Consider the following 14698-nt stretch of genomic DNA (forward strand, 5'->3'; position numbering starts at 1 on the left):
TGGCCGTGTGTCAAAACAAAAAGTATCCACTCCGAGGGGGGTGATGATTGTCAGCCGTGCGAACACGGAAATAGACTGGGATGTTTACCGTGCGCACACAAATACTTGTAGGGAATTCCCTGTCTGGCGGTGGGCTAATATCTTCACAGTGTGAGATTTATTTTAGAACCAAGTACTGATGGTTACCAAAGTGTATGGTTTTTCATGTTGGGCATATACAGTGCCTTGCGAAAGTATTCGGCCCCCTTGAACTTTGCGACCTTTTGCCACATTTCAGGCTTCAAACATAAAGATATAAAACTGTATTTTTTTGTGAAGAATCAACAACAAGTGGGACACAATCATGAAGTGGAACGACATTTATTGGATATTTCAAACTTTTTTAACAAATCAAAAACTGAAAAATTGGGCGTGCAAAATTATTCAGCCCCTTTACTTTCAGTGCAGCAAACTCTCTCCAGAAGTTCAGTGAGGATCTCTGAATGATCTAATGTTGACCTAAATGACTAATGATGATAAATACAATCCACCTGTGTGTAATCAAGTCTCCGTATAAATGCACCTGCACTGTGATAGTCTCAGAGGTCCGTTAAAAGCGCAGAGAGCATCACGAAGAACAAGGAACACACCAGGCAGGTCCGAGATACTGTTGTGAAGAAGTTTAAAGCCGGATTTGGATACAAAAAGATTTCCCAAGCTTTAAACATCCCAAGGAGCACTGTGCAAGCGATAATATTGAAATGGAAGGAGTATCAGACCACTGCAAATCTACCAAGACCTGGCCGTCCATCTAAACTTTCAGCTCATACAAGGAGAAGACTGATCAGAGATGCAGCCAAGAGGCCCATGATCACTCTGGATGAACTGCAGAGATCTACAGCTGAGGTGGGAGACTCTGTCCATAGGACAACAATCAGTCGTATATTGCACAAATCTGGCCTTTATGGAAGAGTGGCAAGAAGAAAGCCATTTCTTAAAGATATCCATAAAAAGTGTTGTTTAAAGTTTGCCACAAGCCACCTGGGAGACACACCAAACATGTGGAAGAAGGTGCTCTGGTCAGATGAAACCAAAATTGAACTTTTTGGCAACAATGCAAAACGTTATGTTTGGCGTAAAAGCAACACAGCTGAACACACCATCCCCACTGTCAAACATGGTGGTGGCAGCATCATGGTTTGGGCCTGCTTGTCTTCAGCAGGGACAGGGAAGATGGTTAAAATTGGATGGAGCCAAATACAGGACCATTCTGGAAGAAAACCTGATGGAGTCTGCAAAAGACCTGAGACTGGGACGGAGATTTGTCTTCCAACAAGACAATGATCCAAAACATAAAGCAAAATCTACAATGGAATGATTCAAAAATAAACATATCCAGGTGTTAGAATGGCCAAGTCAAAGTCCAGACCTGAATCCAATCGAGAATCTGTGGAAAGAACTGAAAACTGCTGTTCACAAATGCTCTCCATCCAACCTCACTGAGCTCGAGCTGTTTTGCAAGGAGGAATGGGAAAAAATGTCAGTCTCTCGATGTGCAAAACTGATAGAGACATACCCCAAGCGACTTACAGCTGTAATCGCAGCAAAAGGTGGCGCTACAAAGTATTAACTTAAGGGGGCTGAATAATTTTGCACGCCCAATTTTTCAGTTTTTGATTTGTTAAAAAAGTTTGAAATATCCAATAAATGTTGTTCCACTTCATGATTGTGTCCCACTTGTTGTTGATTCTTCACAAAAAAATACAGTTTTATATCTTTATGTTTGAAGCCTGAAATGTGGCAGAAGGTCGCAAAGTTCAAGGGGGCCGAATACTTTCGCAAGGCACTGTATGCTTAATTGAAAACTTTTCCAGTCTTGAAACCCAATAAATGCCCTACGTCATAATTTAATTCATTGGCTGATGGCTGTAGTAGCTCTGAGGCAATTGGACGAGGCGGCGGGCGTGGTTGATTGGATGGAGGTTGAATGTGTAGCCAAGGTAAACCCGGGTAACCTGCTGGCACTACTTTTTCACTTTGGGGAGTGGAAGGATACCCGTAGTCATTTACATGTATGGGGACCTTTCCCTGTATTCCCCTCCTCCTCTCTCACCGTCCCTCTTTCCTTCAGAGCGTCATAGCACACCAGGTCCTGTTCACTACTCCCCAGTCACTCAGGCAGTCAGGTATATTAATGCACTCTCCAGCCCTCTTGACCTTTGCCGCTCATAAAACACGTCCCCCAGATCGCCATTTGTCATATGCAGACACTCCTGACTGACCGGGAGGCAGGCAGACCAGCAGGAGGGAGACAGGAGGCAGGGGAGGGGACACACTGGAAGAGGAGAGGGAGGAGGCAGGGCAGACAATGGCTTGTGATGAGGGGTTGAACTTCTCTCTCTTTTTGTCTTTTTGCTCCCTTTTCCAGCACATAGGATTTGTGCTATTCCCCAAGGACGACAGTAGTGGCAAAGTTGGTGGAAGGGGAGGGGGTCCCAAGGGACGTGTGTGTGTGTGTGCAGACGCAAGTGTGTGTGGAGGAGGATGGCAGGTAGTGAGCTTCTAGAAAATATTGCTAAGGAGAAAGGGAGAATACTCAAAGGACTCATGGAATCTATCGACGTACAGAGCAGCCACAGGAATAACACCAAATCCCTGGGAGCTTAACATGATAGTATACGAATTACTGTATGGTAAATTCCATTGAAAATGCTGCATGTGTCAGAACTAAACCTCTGTGTACTAGCCATATGAATTCATCATTGAGAAATTAAACAGAAAATGCAACCAAAAAAATGCGCTTGGAAAAAATTTACAAGCGGAACATAGATCACTATTAGATCTGTTGTTTTATCAAGTATTTCCAGTGAACATTCAGCCTTTCGTAGAGAGAAGCCCCGTTTGTTAGACTAACTTTAAAAGGCTGTGAATTAAAATAGCTGCCGGCAGGGTGGAAATGAAAGGAATCGGCGCATTTAATTTATTCTCCCTCGCTGTTATTGTGCTCTTTTGAAGAATTTCCCAGACGCCACAGTCAAGCATGTCACCTGTGATTCCCTGTTTGCTTCTCGTAATAATGCGTGTTGTGATGCCGTGTTACGGAGGGGAGATGTTTTTTTTCTCCCAGCGAGACAATATAAAACAGTGCAAGTGAGCGGCACATGTTGCAAATAATTAACGTGAGCCTCTTTGCACATGAAGTTAACTGCTAATTCAAATAAGAAACGCAATTGACTTGCATTTGAATACCATTCAAGCTACAGAGCAACAATCATCCAAATTGTTAACGGGAGGTTTCCTCCGCCACCTTATCTACACTGTGGAATCAGCATCTGTTTGTCAGTATGAAATCCACCCCTTAGGTCTCATTGAGAAAGAAAGCCCTCTTAGCTTAGCACACTAAGACAAGTATTAGTAAGGCGCTAGATGTCAGAGTCATGTATAACAATGTATAGAATTAGAACCATATATAGTATCTCTCGACATACAACTCTGCTAAACTCAATAATCAAACAAACTGCGACGAGGTGTTCATTGCACAACTGCCCCGTGTGGTCGATAGAACTGATATGAGGTCAGACGAGAAAACGGACATCACCGTGTCCCTTCTGGTTATGCAGTGGAGGTGAAGGAGAGATGGACTCTTCAGCCGCCCTTGACAGGGGAAGACCCCTGGCTGTCGATATCCTATTGATCCCGCTGACCCATCACGCTGGTCCAAAAAGGCAGGGCTCACTCTACCCAGACAACTCAGAGTAGTCACAGTCTGCCTGGTCAGAGATAGAGATTGGAGGAGGACTCATTTAGCTAGGCACTATGCAGGCTTCTGGAGAGTTTTGTCATTTCTCGGTCATGCACACACACACACACACACACACACACACACACACACACACACACACACACACACACACACACACACACACACACACACACACACACACACACACACACACACACACACACACACACACACACACACACACACACACATACACACGAGTCATTGGATGGGTCTTCTGCAATCACAACAGCCTTCACGACAACACCATGCAGAAAAAAAGTCCTTCTTCAATCAATTCAACCACTACCCCAAAACAACTGGCCCATCGCAGCCGTATATGTATTTTAATGCAGCGGCATTTGCTGCATTTTCCCTACTGAAAACCCTCCCAAAACGAAGTGAAGAGGCATATTCTCTCTGTGGCCATTGATATGCATGGCTACCAGCTGTTGTGCTGTCCACAGTGTGGATATGGTTCTCCATCAAAAGGCTTAGCCGTGCCTGTGCCTTGCATAAGAAACAGGACATGGTATTCTGTTCCCTCAGGGAGTTCACTTCCTACCCCTTCCTTTCCCTCCCTCACTCCTTCCCTCCCTTTCCCCCCTCCAACAAGCAGCCCCTTCAGCTGGAGGCCAGATATCCCAAGGTGCATTGGGGACATTTTTGGGCAGTGGGAAGGGAAGTTTCAGCCCCTGTGAAACAGGGTCTGGAGCCCAGCCACACTTTTGGAGCAGTGCTTTTGAAAACAACGAGGCCCCCAGATCTCCTTGCTAGAGAGGGCTGACTCTGCAGAAAGAGAGAGAGGGGCCTGCCTGCTACCTGGCTTGCACTTTACAAAATGGATCTCTTTGCACTTTTGCCGCCCTTTTGAGAGTCCACAAAAGAGCTTGTAGTCCAAACTCAGTTTTAGGCTTCTTCCATTTTCAACCTTAATTGCAACTGCAGACCAAAAGCATCATGATGCAAGTCCTGTCTGAATGCATCCGCCTTCACAGCCTCTCTCTAACAACTGCTCTTTGCCTACAATAGCCTTCCTAGCCACCCCGGCGCGAGAATGAAACATGGGAGGGAAAACAACTTGATTTTCCTGTCCCACAGAAAATGGACGGTGGAGGGTTGGATATAACAGTGTGGGGCAGGTGTGGGGACATGTTTCATTCATGCCTACTCAAGAGGGTTTGCTGGGGCGGCAGGTAGCCTAGTGGTTAGAGCTTTGGACTAGTTACTGAAAGGTTGCAAGATCGAATCCCTAAGCTGAAAAGGTCCCAAAACAATCTGTCGTTCTGGTTAACTACCTGAACAAGGTAGTTAACACACTGTTCCTAGGCCGTCATTGAAAATAAGAATTTGTTCTTTAACTGACTTGCCTAGTAAAATAAAAATAAATAAAAAGGGTTTGCAGTTGATGCTTGCGTAATGGGCTTGTCTCCTCTCTCTCTTGCAAGGAGTGGCGGGTCTGGAATGTAACGTCTGTCGCAACTCTCCTGTTTCCCAGACTAACTACTAGTTTTTCCCTGGCTAACTACTAGTCTTGTCTGCTGGCTTCCACAAGGCGACGTCTGCCAAAACATACAACAAAACAACGTCTGATAGCCCTGCCGCACTAGAGAGCAACAAACCAGCTTGCTTACAGTCCAGGGCCAGGCAGGGAGAACCATTGAGCCATTGAGATTTGTGCTGCTGCTAAATGTCTCAGCAAAACTTGGCCGTTGGTGGAAACGTAAACTGCCTGTGCATAAACTAAGCTCGCTCCCATTCTTTTTCTCTCTCGTTCATATCTCCTCCCAACAGATGGGGTGCATATAAATCACATCGTCTTGATGTGAACTAAAACCTAGGGAGGTCCTAAATCTGCGGCCGCCATCCTTATCTAAACATCCCGATGCGCAAAGCCATTGATGATGTTTGCCACCCACATGTGTTCTAGCCAGAAACTGTAATAAAGGCAAGCCAACATTGGCATGGTGAACTTAGAGACCAAGTCTACTGCTCCACACCCGACTTGTAAACTTTGAACCCATTCAACAGTTCACTGAGCTAACTCACTTGCTCATTCACAGCTGTTTGCACTCGCACAGTCAACACCGGCGTGCTCACATCTAAAATGAAAACGGAGAATGCACTTTTATTGCAAATTCCAACACAGCCTTTTATAAGGGAAGTATGCTGCAATAAGGAAGGTGTACGGCAAAGTCGGTGTGGTGTCATTTTCCTGTCTATGGGTGGGATGTGTGTGTGTTGGGTAATGCCCCGACTAGAGGTCGACCGATTATGATTTTTCAACGCCGATACCGATACCGATTATTGGAGGACCAAAAAAAGCCGATTCCGATTAATAGGCTGATTGTTTTATTTATTTATTTGTAATAATGACAATTACAACAATACTGAATGAACACTTATTTTAACTTAATATAATACATCAATAAAATAAATTTAGCCTCAGGTAAATAATGAAACTTGTTCAATTTGGTTTAAATAATGCAAAAACAAAGTGTTGGAGAAGAAAGTAAAAGTGCAATATGTGCTATGTAAGAAAGCCAACGTTTCAGTTCCTTGCTCAGAACATGAGAACATATGAAAGCTGGTGGTTCCTTTTAACATGAGTCTTCAATATTCCCAGGTAAGAAGTTTTAGATTGTAGTTATTATAGGAATTATAGGACTATTTCCCTCTATACCATTTGTATTTCATTAACCTTTGACTATTGGATGTTCTTATAGGCATTTTAGTATTGTCAGTGTAACAGTATAGCTTCCGTCCCTCTCCTCGCTCCTCCCTGGGCTCGAACCAGCAACACAACGACAACAGCCACCAACAGCCACCATAGAAGCAGCATTACCCAAGCAGATCAAGGGGAACAACTACTAGAAGGCTCAGAGCGAGTGACGTTTGAAACGCTATTAGCTAGCCATTTCACTTCGGTTACACCAGCCTCATCTCGGGAGTTGATAGGCTTGAGGTCATAAACAGTGCAGTGCTTGACGCACAATGAAGAGCTGCTGGCAAAATGCACGAAAGTGCTGTTTGAATTAATGTTTACACGCCTGCTTCGGCCTATCACCGCTCAGTCAGATACTTAGATACTTGTATGCTCAGTCAGATTATATGCAACGCAGGACACACTAGATAATATCTAGTAATATCATCAACCATGTGTAGTTAACTAGTGATTATGATTGATTGTTTTTTATAAGATAAGTTTAATGCTAGCTAACAAATTACCTTGGCTTACTGCATTCGCGTAACAGGCAGTCTTCTTGTGGAGTCCAACGACAGAGAGGCAGGTTGTTATTGCGTTGGACTAGTTAACTGTAAGGTTGAAAGATTGGATCCCCCGAGCTGACAAGGTGAAAATCTGTCGTTCTGCCCATGAACAAGGCAGTTAACCCACCGTTCCTAGCCGTCATTGAAAATAAGAAAGTGTTCTTAACTAACTTGCCTTTATTAATAATAATAAAAAATGAAAATAGAAAACAAATATGCAAATCGGCGCCCAAAAATACTGATTTCCGATTGTTACGAAAACTTGAAATCTGCCCTAATTAATCGGCCATTCCGATTAATCGGTCGACCTCTAGCTCAGACGGCTGCTACCAAGCAGCAGTCTGCTCCTCAGAGGAGCAAAGCGTCTCCGAGGCCAGGAAGTCCTTCAAGCTCACTTCCTGTGTCTGACTGTGAGATGGCTGCCAGCTACATTCACAAACCTTCACAAAACCACCCTTTCCTCTTGCCAACAACTCAAGAAAAAAAGGTATTGAAAGCACAATAAATTCAATCCGGTCTGTCACTTACTTACTTCTCGGAAACGCATTTCAAAGTAACACCCCTGGTGAAATGTGCTGACAAATGGAAACTTGTACAGTAGCGAGAGAAGTTTAGCAATATTATCATAATTCAAGATTCTGCAAATTTTCTCTCATTAGCATTGCTTTTGCAAAGCCACTTGATAAAAAAAGAGTGAATTCAAAGGACGGTCATATTAACAATTTCTAACACACGGGGCGGGGCGCCTTTTGAGACCCTCTAAAAATAGAAGAGAGTTTTAAAGAGGGGTCCTTTCGGTTCCCCCACTCAAACCTAAACACAGATGAGTGCCAAGATAAAGTATTGACTGTGGCATGGCAAGGCTCTGGCCCTCCTAAAATACTGGCAAATGGAAGGGTAAAGACTGTGGTGGTGAATTGTTAGACCTCTGTTGGTAAACACTTCCACTTTGTTTGTATGGCCCAGTGAAAACTGTCTTACCATAATCACCCACTCTCCTTTCACCCTCCTTTCATGCTGAGGGGCAAAGGAGTAGGTAACAAGGGGGAAGGGAAAAGAGTGTGTGTGATGGGGGAGGTGAATGTACCCCTTTGTTGGGATCATATTATGTTTCCACCACAATACTCCTATCCCTGCTTCATCAACTCTATTCATGTTAACAGTTCATGCAAATGACCATGCTTGCCTTTCATTTGTGGAGGGGGCTCTTTTATCAGTCTTAGCTGGGGGAAGAGGGGAGGGATGATCCCCCCTCTATCTGCCTCCCCACCCCAAAGCGCAGACTTAATCCCCCCATATGACTTAAGGCCCGCTCACATCGAACTGAATGTGGATCTATCGTTCGTCTGCCAATCGTTCAGCGAGCTGTGTTTTAGGGACAACCCGCTGTAGACGTCTGACTGATGACATTTTTCAAGTGATTCTACGTGTAAAATCGGGGCGCACTCGGTTAGCAAATTACATTTAGCGGTGCCAAGTACTCTCCGCCAGCAAACGCTATTGGTGTGAGCCCTTAGAATCAAGGGTCTGCTGTTGTAGTAGGAGCTCTAGGCTAAAGCCTATATATCCTCCAATGTAAAAGTCAGGGTTAGGCGAACTGAGGCCCCCATACTCTTCACAGCGCTCAATTACCCCGAAACGGGTGAGCCTGGGTGGCATGCAGGAGACGAGACTCTGGGCCCCTCTCACCCGTGTGATAGGCTCCACTCTCCTTCATTTAGGGCTCATCAGATAGCCGGCAATGAAAGAGATGAGGGAATCCACCTGATAAATCATGGCTTGATGTGAACGAGCCGCTCTTTTTGAACAGATATTGTTGGTGAACATCGGGAGCCGAATCTCACCTGTGAAAGAGACGTTCATTTCGCTCCCTGATTTGCATACTGCTACTACTGATTTCTTTGCTCAAAACAACGTTTTTCTGCAGAAAGTTACAAAATAATTATATTAAGAGGGTGAACCCTCACAATAGAAACAATAAATAGTGGGGAGCGCGTAAATCTGGTCCCCGCTGATTTTTTCGCGCCATCTAATAATTTGGCCAAGTAAAAATGTATTTGAACGCGCATTTCACGATCTGACATAATGGTAGTCTACCACTTGGCATTTACATTGGAGATGTTCAATTGTTTCATGGTTATAGGTAGATTTTTAAGCATTTTGAATGAAGAACCGGTTGGGAGCCAAATGAGCCAGCTCTTTAAGGTGAATGGTTCTAAATGGGCCAGTTCCCCGAAAAGACTCAGAATGCCCATCACTAATGGCTTGCAGAAACAGTGCTGGTCTCCCCTCCCTCTCGTCTTCTCATTAGAATATAAGTGCTCTGAAATAATATAATATTTTTAGAATCACTGCATTTGGAGGGGAAAAAAGCATAATAAAAAAGTGCTTAGTAATATTTAACATATTTTGTTGTGGCATAGGATTGGCACAAACACAGACAGATTGAAGCGATAGTAGCCTAGTTATTCAGCTGACAAAGTCGGAGTCTTCTACTGTAATGGGCTCTCTAGACAGACACAACAATGAACCTATCTCGCGCGTCCTAATAAAAAGCCAGCCCCCCATTACGCACGGAAGAGCCCCTCGTTAACGAAACATCCATCTTCAAGTACCTGAGATAACTTGGCCCGACCAAGTGCCTCTTTCTCAAACACAGCCAGTCTGCCACAATACACTGAAAAGTGCGAACTGAGCGAGCGGCAGCCCCCACCTCAAGAGCTGTAAACGGGGAGTGGGGTGCGTGCGTGCAACTGACTGCAGAGCAGGGGGGGGGGGGGGGGGGGGGGGGGGGGGTTGCTGTAGGTAGGAGGTGTTCTCCGGACTTAAGAAATTACGACTTTATTTCCTTGTCCCGTCCTTACATCACATGAGTTCTCGATAGTTGTTGTAACACTATTATAGGGTAATTTGTTGGTAAATGGGATTGTTTTTAAAGTAAGGTCAATCAAATTGAGCCATTGACACCCGCAGAGGTGTTTCACGGGCAAATAATGATTTTATTGCCACCAGAGGCGTTTAGCTGGTATTGGTGGACAATTAGTAACAATATGTTAGGTGTAACCAAATCCTGGAAAGACTCGTCTCCAGTCTAAACAAACCCATGGCAGGGACAAGTCATTGTAGATTGCACCAATAGTATACTGTACTCTAGATAGGAGTCGTTGACGTTCTAGATAGCATTATATTTACAAGAAGACAACACAACAACACACCAGAAAGAGAAATGGAAACAAACGTTCAACAGTGTAACAACATTCGTATAATGCAACAACACTTGCAACACAGTGCAACTACATTGTAACATTGACTTAAACTCACCCTTGATGCTTTCCTCTTATATTTGTTGGCGAAGTCAAATTTCTCTTTAATCTCGTCCAAATGCTGCTCCAGGCGCGCCTTCTCCTCTTTCCCCGTGTAATCCTGGCCCAAGAGGACGTATGCCCTCCAGTTGGCGGAGTCAAAGCCCCAGTGGCAAGTCCTGTTTTCCAACGATTTGTGACTGTGCACCACGAACTTATGGGTCGGGTACATGAGTCTGCAGTACATGCACTGGATGCAGGCTGCGTTGGGGCTGGTGTACAGCTCCGGGACGAAGAGACCCTTGCACTTTCCGAAACACTCGTGGTATATTTTGAAGCTTCTCTCCGTGATCTCCAGCTCCAGGGAGCCAGAAAACTCTTTCTTGCAGTGCGGAGGGTAGGTGCCCCCGTAAATCAGGGCATTGCACAGGCGCTCCGCGTCAGTTTTGGTTATGAGTCCGCAGGAAGGCGCGGAGAATGGAAGAATCCCCATGACTTTGAGGATTTCCAGCTGTTCCGCGGTGCACCTGGAGCAGTAGATGTGGAGGTCGTCGCACACCGAGTTGATCTGCTGGAGGGAGAAATCCCGAAGGACGGTGTTAAGGATCTGCGGCAAGCACAGACGTTTCTCGCCGCCGACCACGAAACAGGAGACAGTCTCCGTCTCCAAGACCGTCTCGCACCTCTCAGTGGAGCGGTCGGACGGGATGAAGAGAGGCCCCGGCATCACTGTCGGTGGCTGCATGGGCAGATGCAGCACGGGCTCGGGCTCTTTCCCATCCTTCTTTAACAGGAGGTCATGTGGCCATCGAGCAGAAAAAGCAGCCGGTCCGCCGAGGGAGCTCATAGAACTCAGATGAAACTGCTTGAGAGTTTGTTGCAGTCCTGGGTGAGGTTGGAAGCTTTGTCGAGTTACAGTCTCCATGTTTTCACTACGACTTTGAAAGCGAGAGTTCCTTTCAACTGGGGAAAACTAAAACAATCGAAAGACACGATAGGTCCCGGTTCCTTGTAAATCCAAGGTATCCCAGAATTAGCCAAGTGCGGAAAGCGCTTCATCAAACATCCACAAAAAAGTCCCAGGTAGTGAGTTTCCAATTCCGTTGACTAGGAACCTACTAGGCAAATGGTGACACCGGCGAGTCTTCCCATGCAGTAGACTCCCGACTGTCCATATCTAAAACGCGTCCCTCTGAAACTCCTCCAAAAAGGAAAGGTACGCTTTTGAAGTTCCAGAAAAAGTATCGACCGATAAAGCAAAGCCTTCTCTCTATGTAACAGGTGTAAAACACATACAAAAATCAGTTTGAAATACTGCAGTAGAGCCCGATGCAAACACTCCGTTTACCCACGCAGTTCGCTACGCCTGTGTGGAGATGGCTAGTCTGTGAGCTGGGTTGCACTCGCTCACTCACTCACTCACTCGCCCTCTCTCTCTCTCTCTCTCTCTCTCTCTCTCCCCCTCTCTCTCTCTCTCTCTCTCTCTCTCTCTCTCTCTCCCCCCCTCTCTCTCTCTCTCTCTCTCTCTCCCCCCCTCCCTCTCTCTCTCCCCCCCTCCCTCTCTCTCTCTCTCTCTCCCCCCTCCCTCTCTCTCCCCCCTCTCTCTCTCTCTCTCTCTCTCTCCCCCCCCTCCCTCTCTCTCTCCCCCCCTCCCTCTCTCTCTCTCTCTCTCTCTCCCCCCCTCCCTCTCTCTCCCCCCTCCCTCTCTCTCTCTCTCTCAGTGTTTGTGAGTGTCTGGCTCAATCATTGAATCCCAGCCAAGAATGTGACTGACTCCGCAGGCTGGCTCGTCCAGGAACAAGTCGGCACTCCCCTACTTCTCCTAGAAGCCTTGTGCGGAATATGCAAAGGCGAAAAAATGCACAGGGCTCATTGAATCCCTTGATTCACAGCTAGGAACGGCTGTAACCGAAAGAGAATGGGTGGAGTTTGCTACAGACAGTCAAATTTAGACTTTAAGGGGAAATGCAAATTATACGACTGACTGCGGTTTGTTTATTTAGGTTTATCTTTCCAGGCTGGCTTATACTGTGAATTGCGGAAACTAGGGATGAATACATATTAGGGCCACATATTTTCAGATATAGCAACATATGAATAACTATTATTATTGTTATTTGAACGCAACATTCAAATTTCATTAATTTTACGCATAGGCTGTTTTTACGCATAGACTTGTTTTACTCTATAGATGTGCCAGTTAATTGCGCAAGCCCGGCTATACTGTTCGAGCTCCCCTATAGCAGCAGCACAGTCTATGCAATTATGTTTGAGTCACTTTCCCCCAGGGTTTTTTAGTTTTAATTGTAATGTGCAACAACGAGGGCATGAATACGCACACTTTAAACGTATGAACAATTGAACAGTGCAGCGGGGGTTAGGCTGCGATCAAGTGGACTAGCCTACATCGAATCATTCCTATTGTGCTGAAGAGTTGGGAAAGGTGAGAAAAATACAAACTGAACTGTCACTGTGCATTTAAAATGTACATTGTTACTTGGGTGTAATTAACTGGAGCAATTTGTATATTTTTTTCAATGAATGTGATTGAATAAATAATATAGCCTACGCCTAATACACTTGTGGAGTGTAGATTAGCTTTTTTTACTACTACACGGTTTTAATACGAATCAAAAGATTCATGAAATGAACTGTATGCACTTCTACACCTGCATTGTAATGTTGTTCATTTGGTCCGCTCTGTTGTCGTTTGCTGTCATCTCCAATAAAGATTTACTGTGATGACGTGAGCTAAAAAAATGAAAGGTGAGGCGATTGTTTGCCGTTCCTGTGGCTCCTCCTAGCCATGAGGCAATGTAACTGCAATCGCATAGCAATTGGCGATATGCTCAGTCACATAGGTCATTAGAATATAAATGAGGCCATAAATTAGTACTCTGGATATTAATATAATCAATATATGGCATATAGCAAACATAACCATGAGTAGGCTACAATTTTCATTCTGACCCGTAGACCAAAGGCTACAAATCTAATATGTTATATTGAATTTATTTAAATACTTTATTTAACTAGGCAAGTCAGTTAAGAACAAATTCTTATTTTCAATGACGGCCTAGGAACAGCGGGTTAACTGCCTGTTCAGGGGCAGAACGACAGATTAACCTTGTCAGCTCGGGGGCTTCCGGTTACTAGTCCAACACTCTAACCACTAGGCTACCCTGACCTACCCTCCAGAGGCAATCCACTTGCTAAAGCAGTAATTGACATGGTGGGTTGCCAGATCTGGAGCTATAGTGATGAGCTATATCCCGAATGGCTTGCAGATAAGTTACCTTTTTGGAGGGACCTGGGGCTTTGTCTCTTTGCTAAGGGATATAAGTGATGCAGTGTATGCGGCGGCAGGTAGGCTAGTGGTTAAAACACTGACTAGCAACCGAAAAGTTGCTGGTTTGAATACCTGAGCCGACCAGGAGAAAAATGTGTCGATGTGCCCTTTAGTAAGACTCCCTAATTTGCTCCAGTGATGCCATACTACTATGGCTGACCCTGTAAAAAAACGACACATTTCACTGTACCTATCCGGTGTAGGTTACTATATACATATATATACACATACAGTACCAGTCAAAAGTTTAGACACACCTACTCATTCAATGGTTTTTCTTTATTTTTTACTATTTTCTACATTGTAGAATATTAGTGAAGACATCAAAACTTTGAAATAATCATGTAGTAACCCAAAAAAGTGTTAAACAAATCTAAATATATTTAGATTTTAGATTCTTCAAAGTAGCCACCCTTTGCCTTAATGACAGCTTTGCACACTCATGGCATTCTCTCAACCAGCATCACCTGGATTGCTTTTCCAACAGTCTTGAAGGAGTTCCCACATATGCTGAGCACTTGTTGGCTGCTTTTCCTTCCCTCTGCGGTCCAACTAATCCCAAACCATCTCAGTTGGTTTGAGGTCAGGTGATTGTGGAGGCCAGGTCATCTGATGCAGCACTCCATCACTCTCCTTCTTGGTTAAATAGCTCTTACACAGCTTGGAGGGTCATTATCCTGTTGAAAAACAAATTATCGTCCCACTAGCGCAAACCAGATGGGATGGCGTATCGCTGCAGAATGCTGTGGTAGCCATGGTGGTTAAGTGTGTGTTGAATTCTAAATAAATCATTGACAGTGTCACCAGCAAAGCAGCCCCACACTATCACACCTCCATGTTTCACTATGGGAACCACATATGCAGAGATCATCCGTTCACCTACTCTGCATCTCACAAAGACACATCGTTGGAACCAAAAATCTCAAATTTGGACTCATCAGACCAAAGGACAGATTTACACTGGTCTAATGTACATTGCTTGTGTTTCTTGGCCTAAGCAAGTCTATTCTTCACATT

The 14698-nt window shown here is 44.8% G+C and overlaps 1 protein-coding gene across 1 annotated transcript in view; it reads right to left on the reverse strand.

Annotated features, from left to right (window-relative positions):
- Positions 1 to 11749, reverse strand: part of LOC139368330 (ski oncogene-like) — an 80707-nt gene extending 68958 nt beyond the window's left edge. The window contains exon 1 of the mRNA XM_071107088.1: positions 10352 to 11749. Within this exon, the coding sequence (XP_070963189.1) occupies positions 10352 to 11257 (906 nt within the window). The 5' untranslated portion in view covers positions 11258 to 11749. The remainder of the gene's footprint in view (positions 1 to 10351) is intronic.
- Between the last annotated feature and the right edge of the window lie 2949 nt (positions 11750 to 14698).

Source organism: Oncorhynchus clarkii, chromosome 16, assembly GCF_045791955.1.
Source record: "Oncorhynchus clarkii lewisi isolate Uvic-CL-2024 chromosome 16, UVic_Ocla_1.0, whole genome shotgun sequence".
NCBI lineage: Eukaryota > Metazoa > Chordata > Actinopteri > Salmoniformes > Salmonidae > Oncorhynchus > Oncorhynchus clarkii.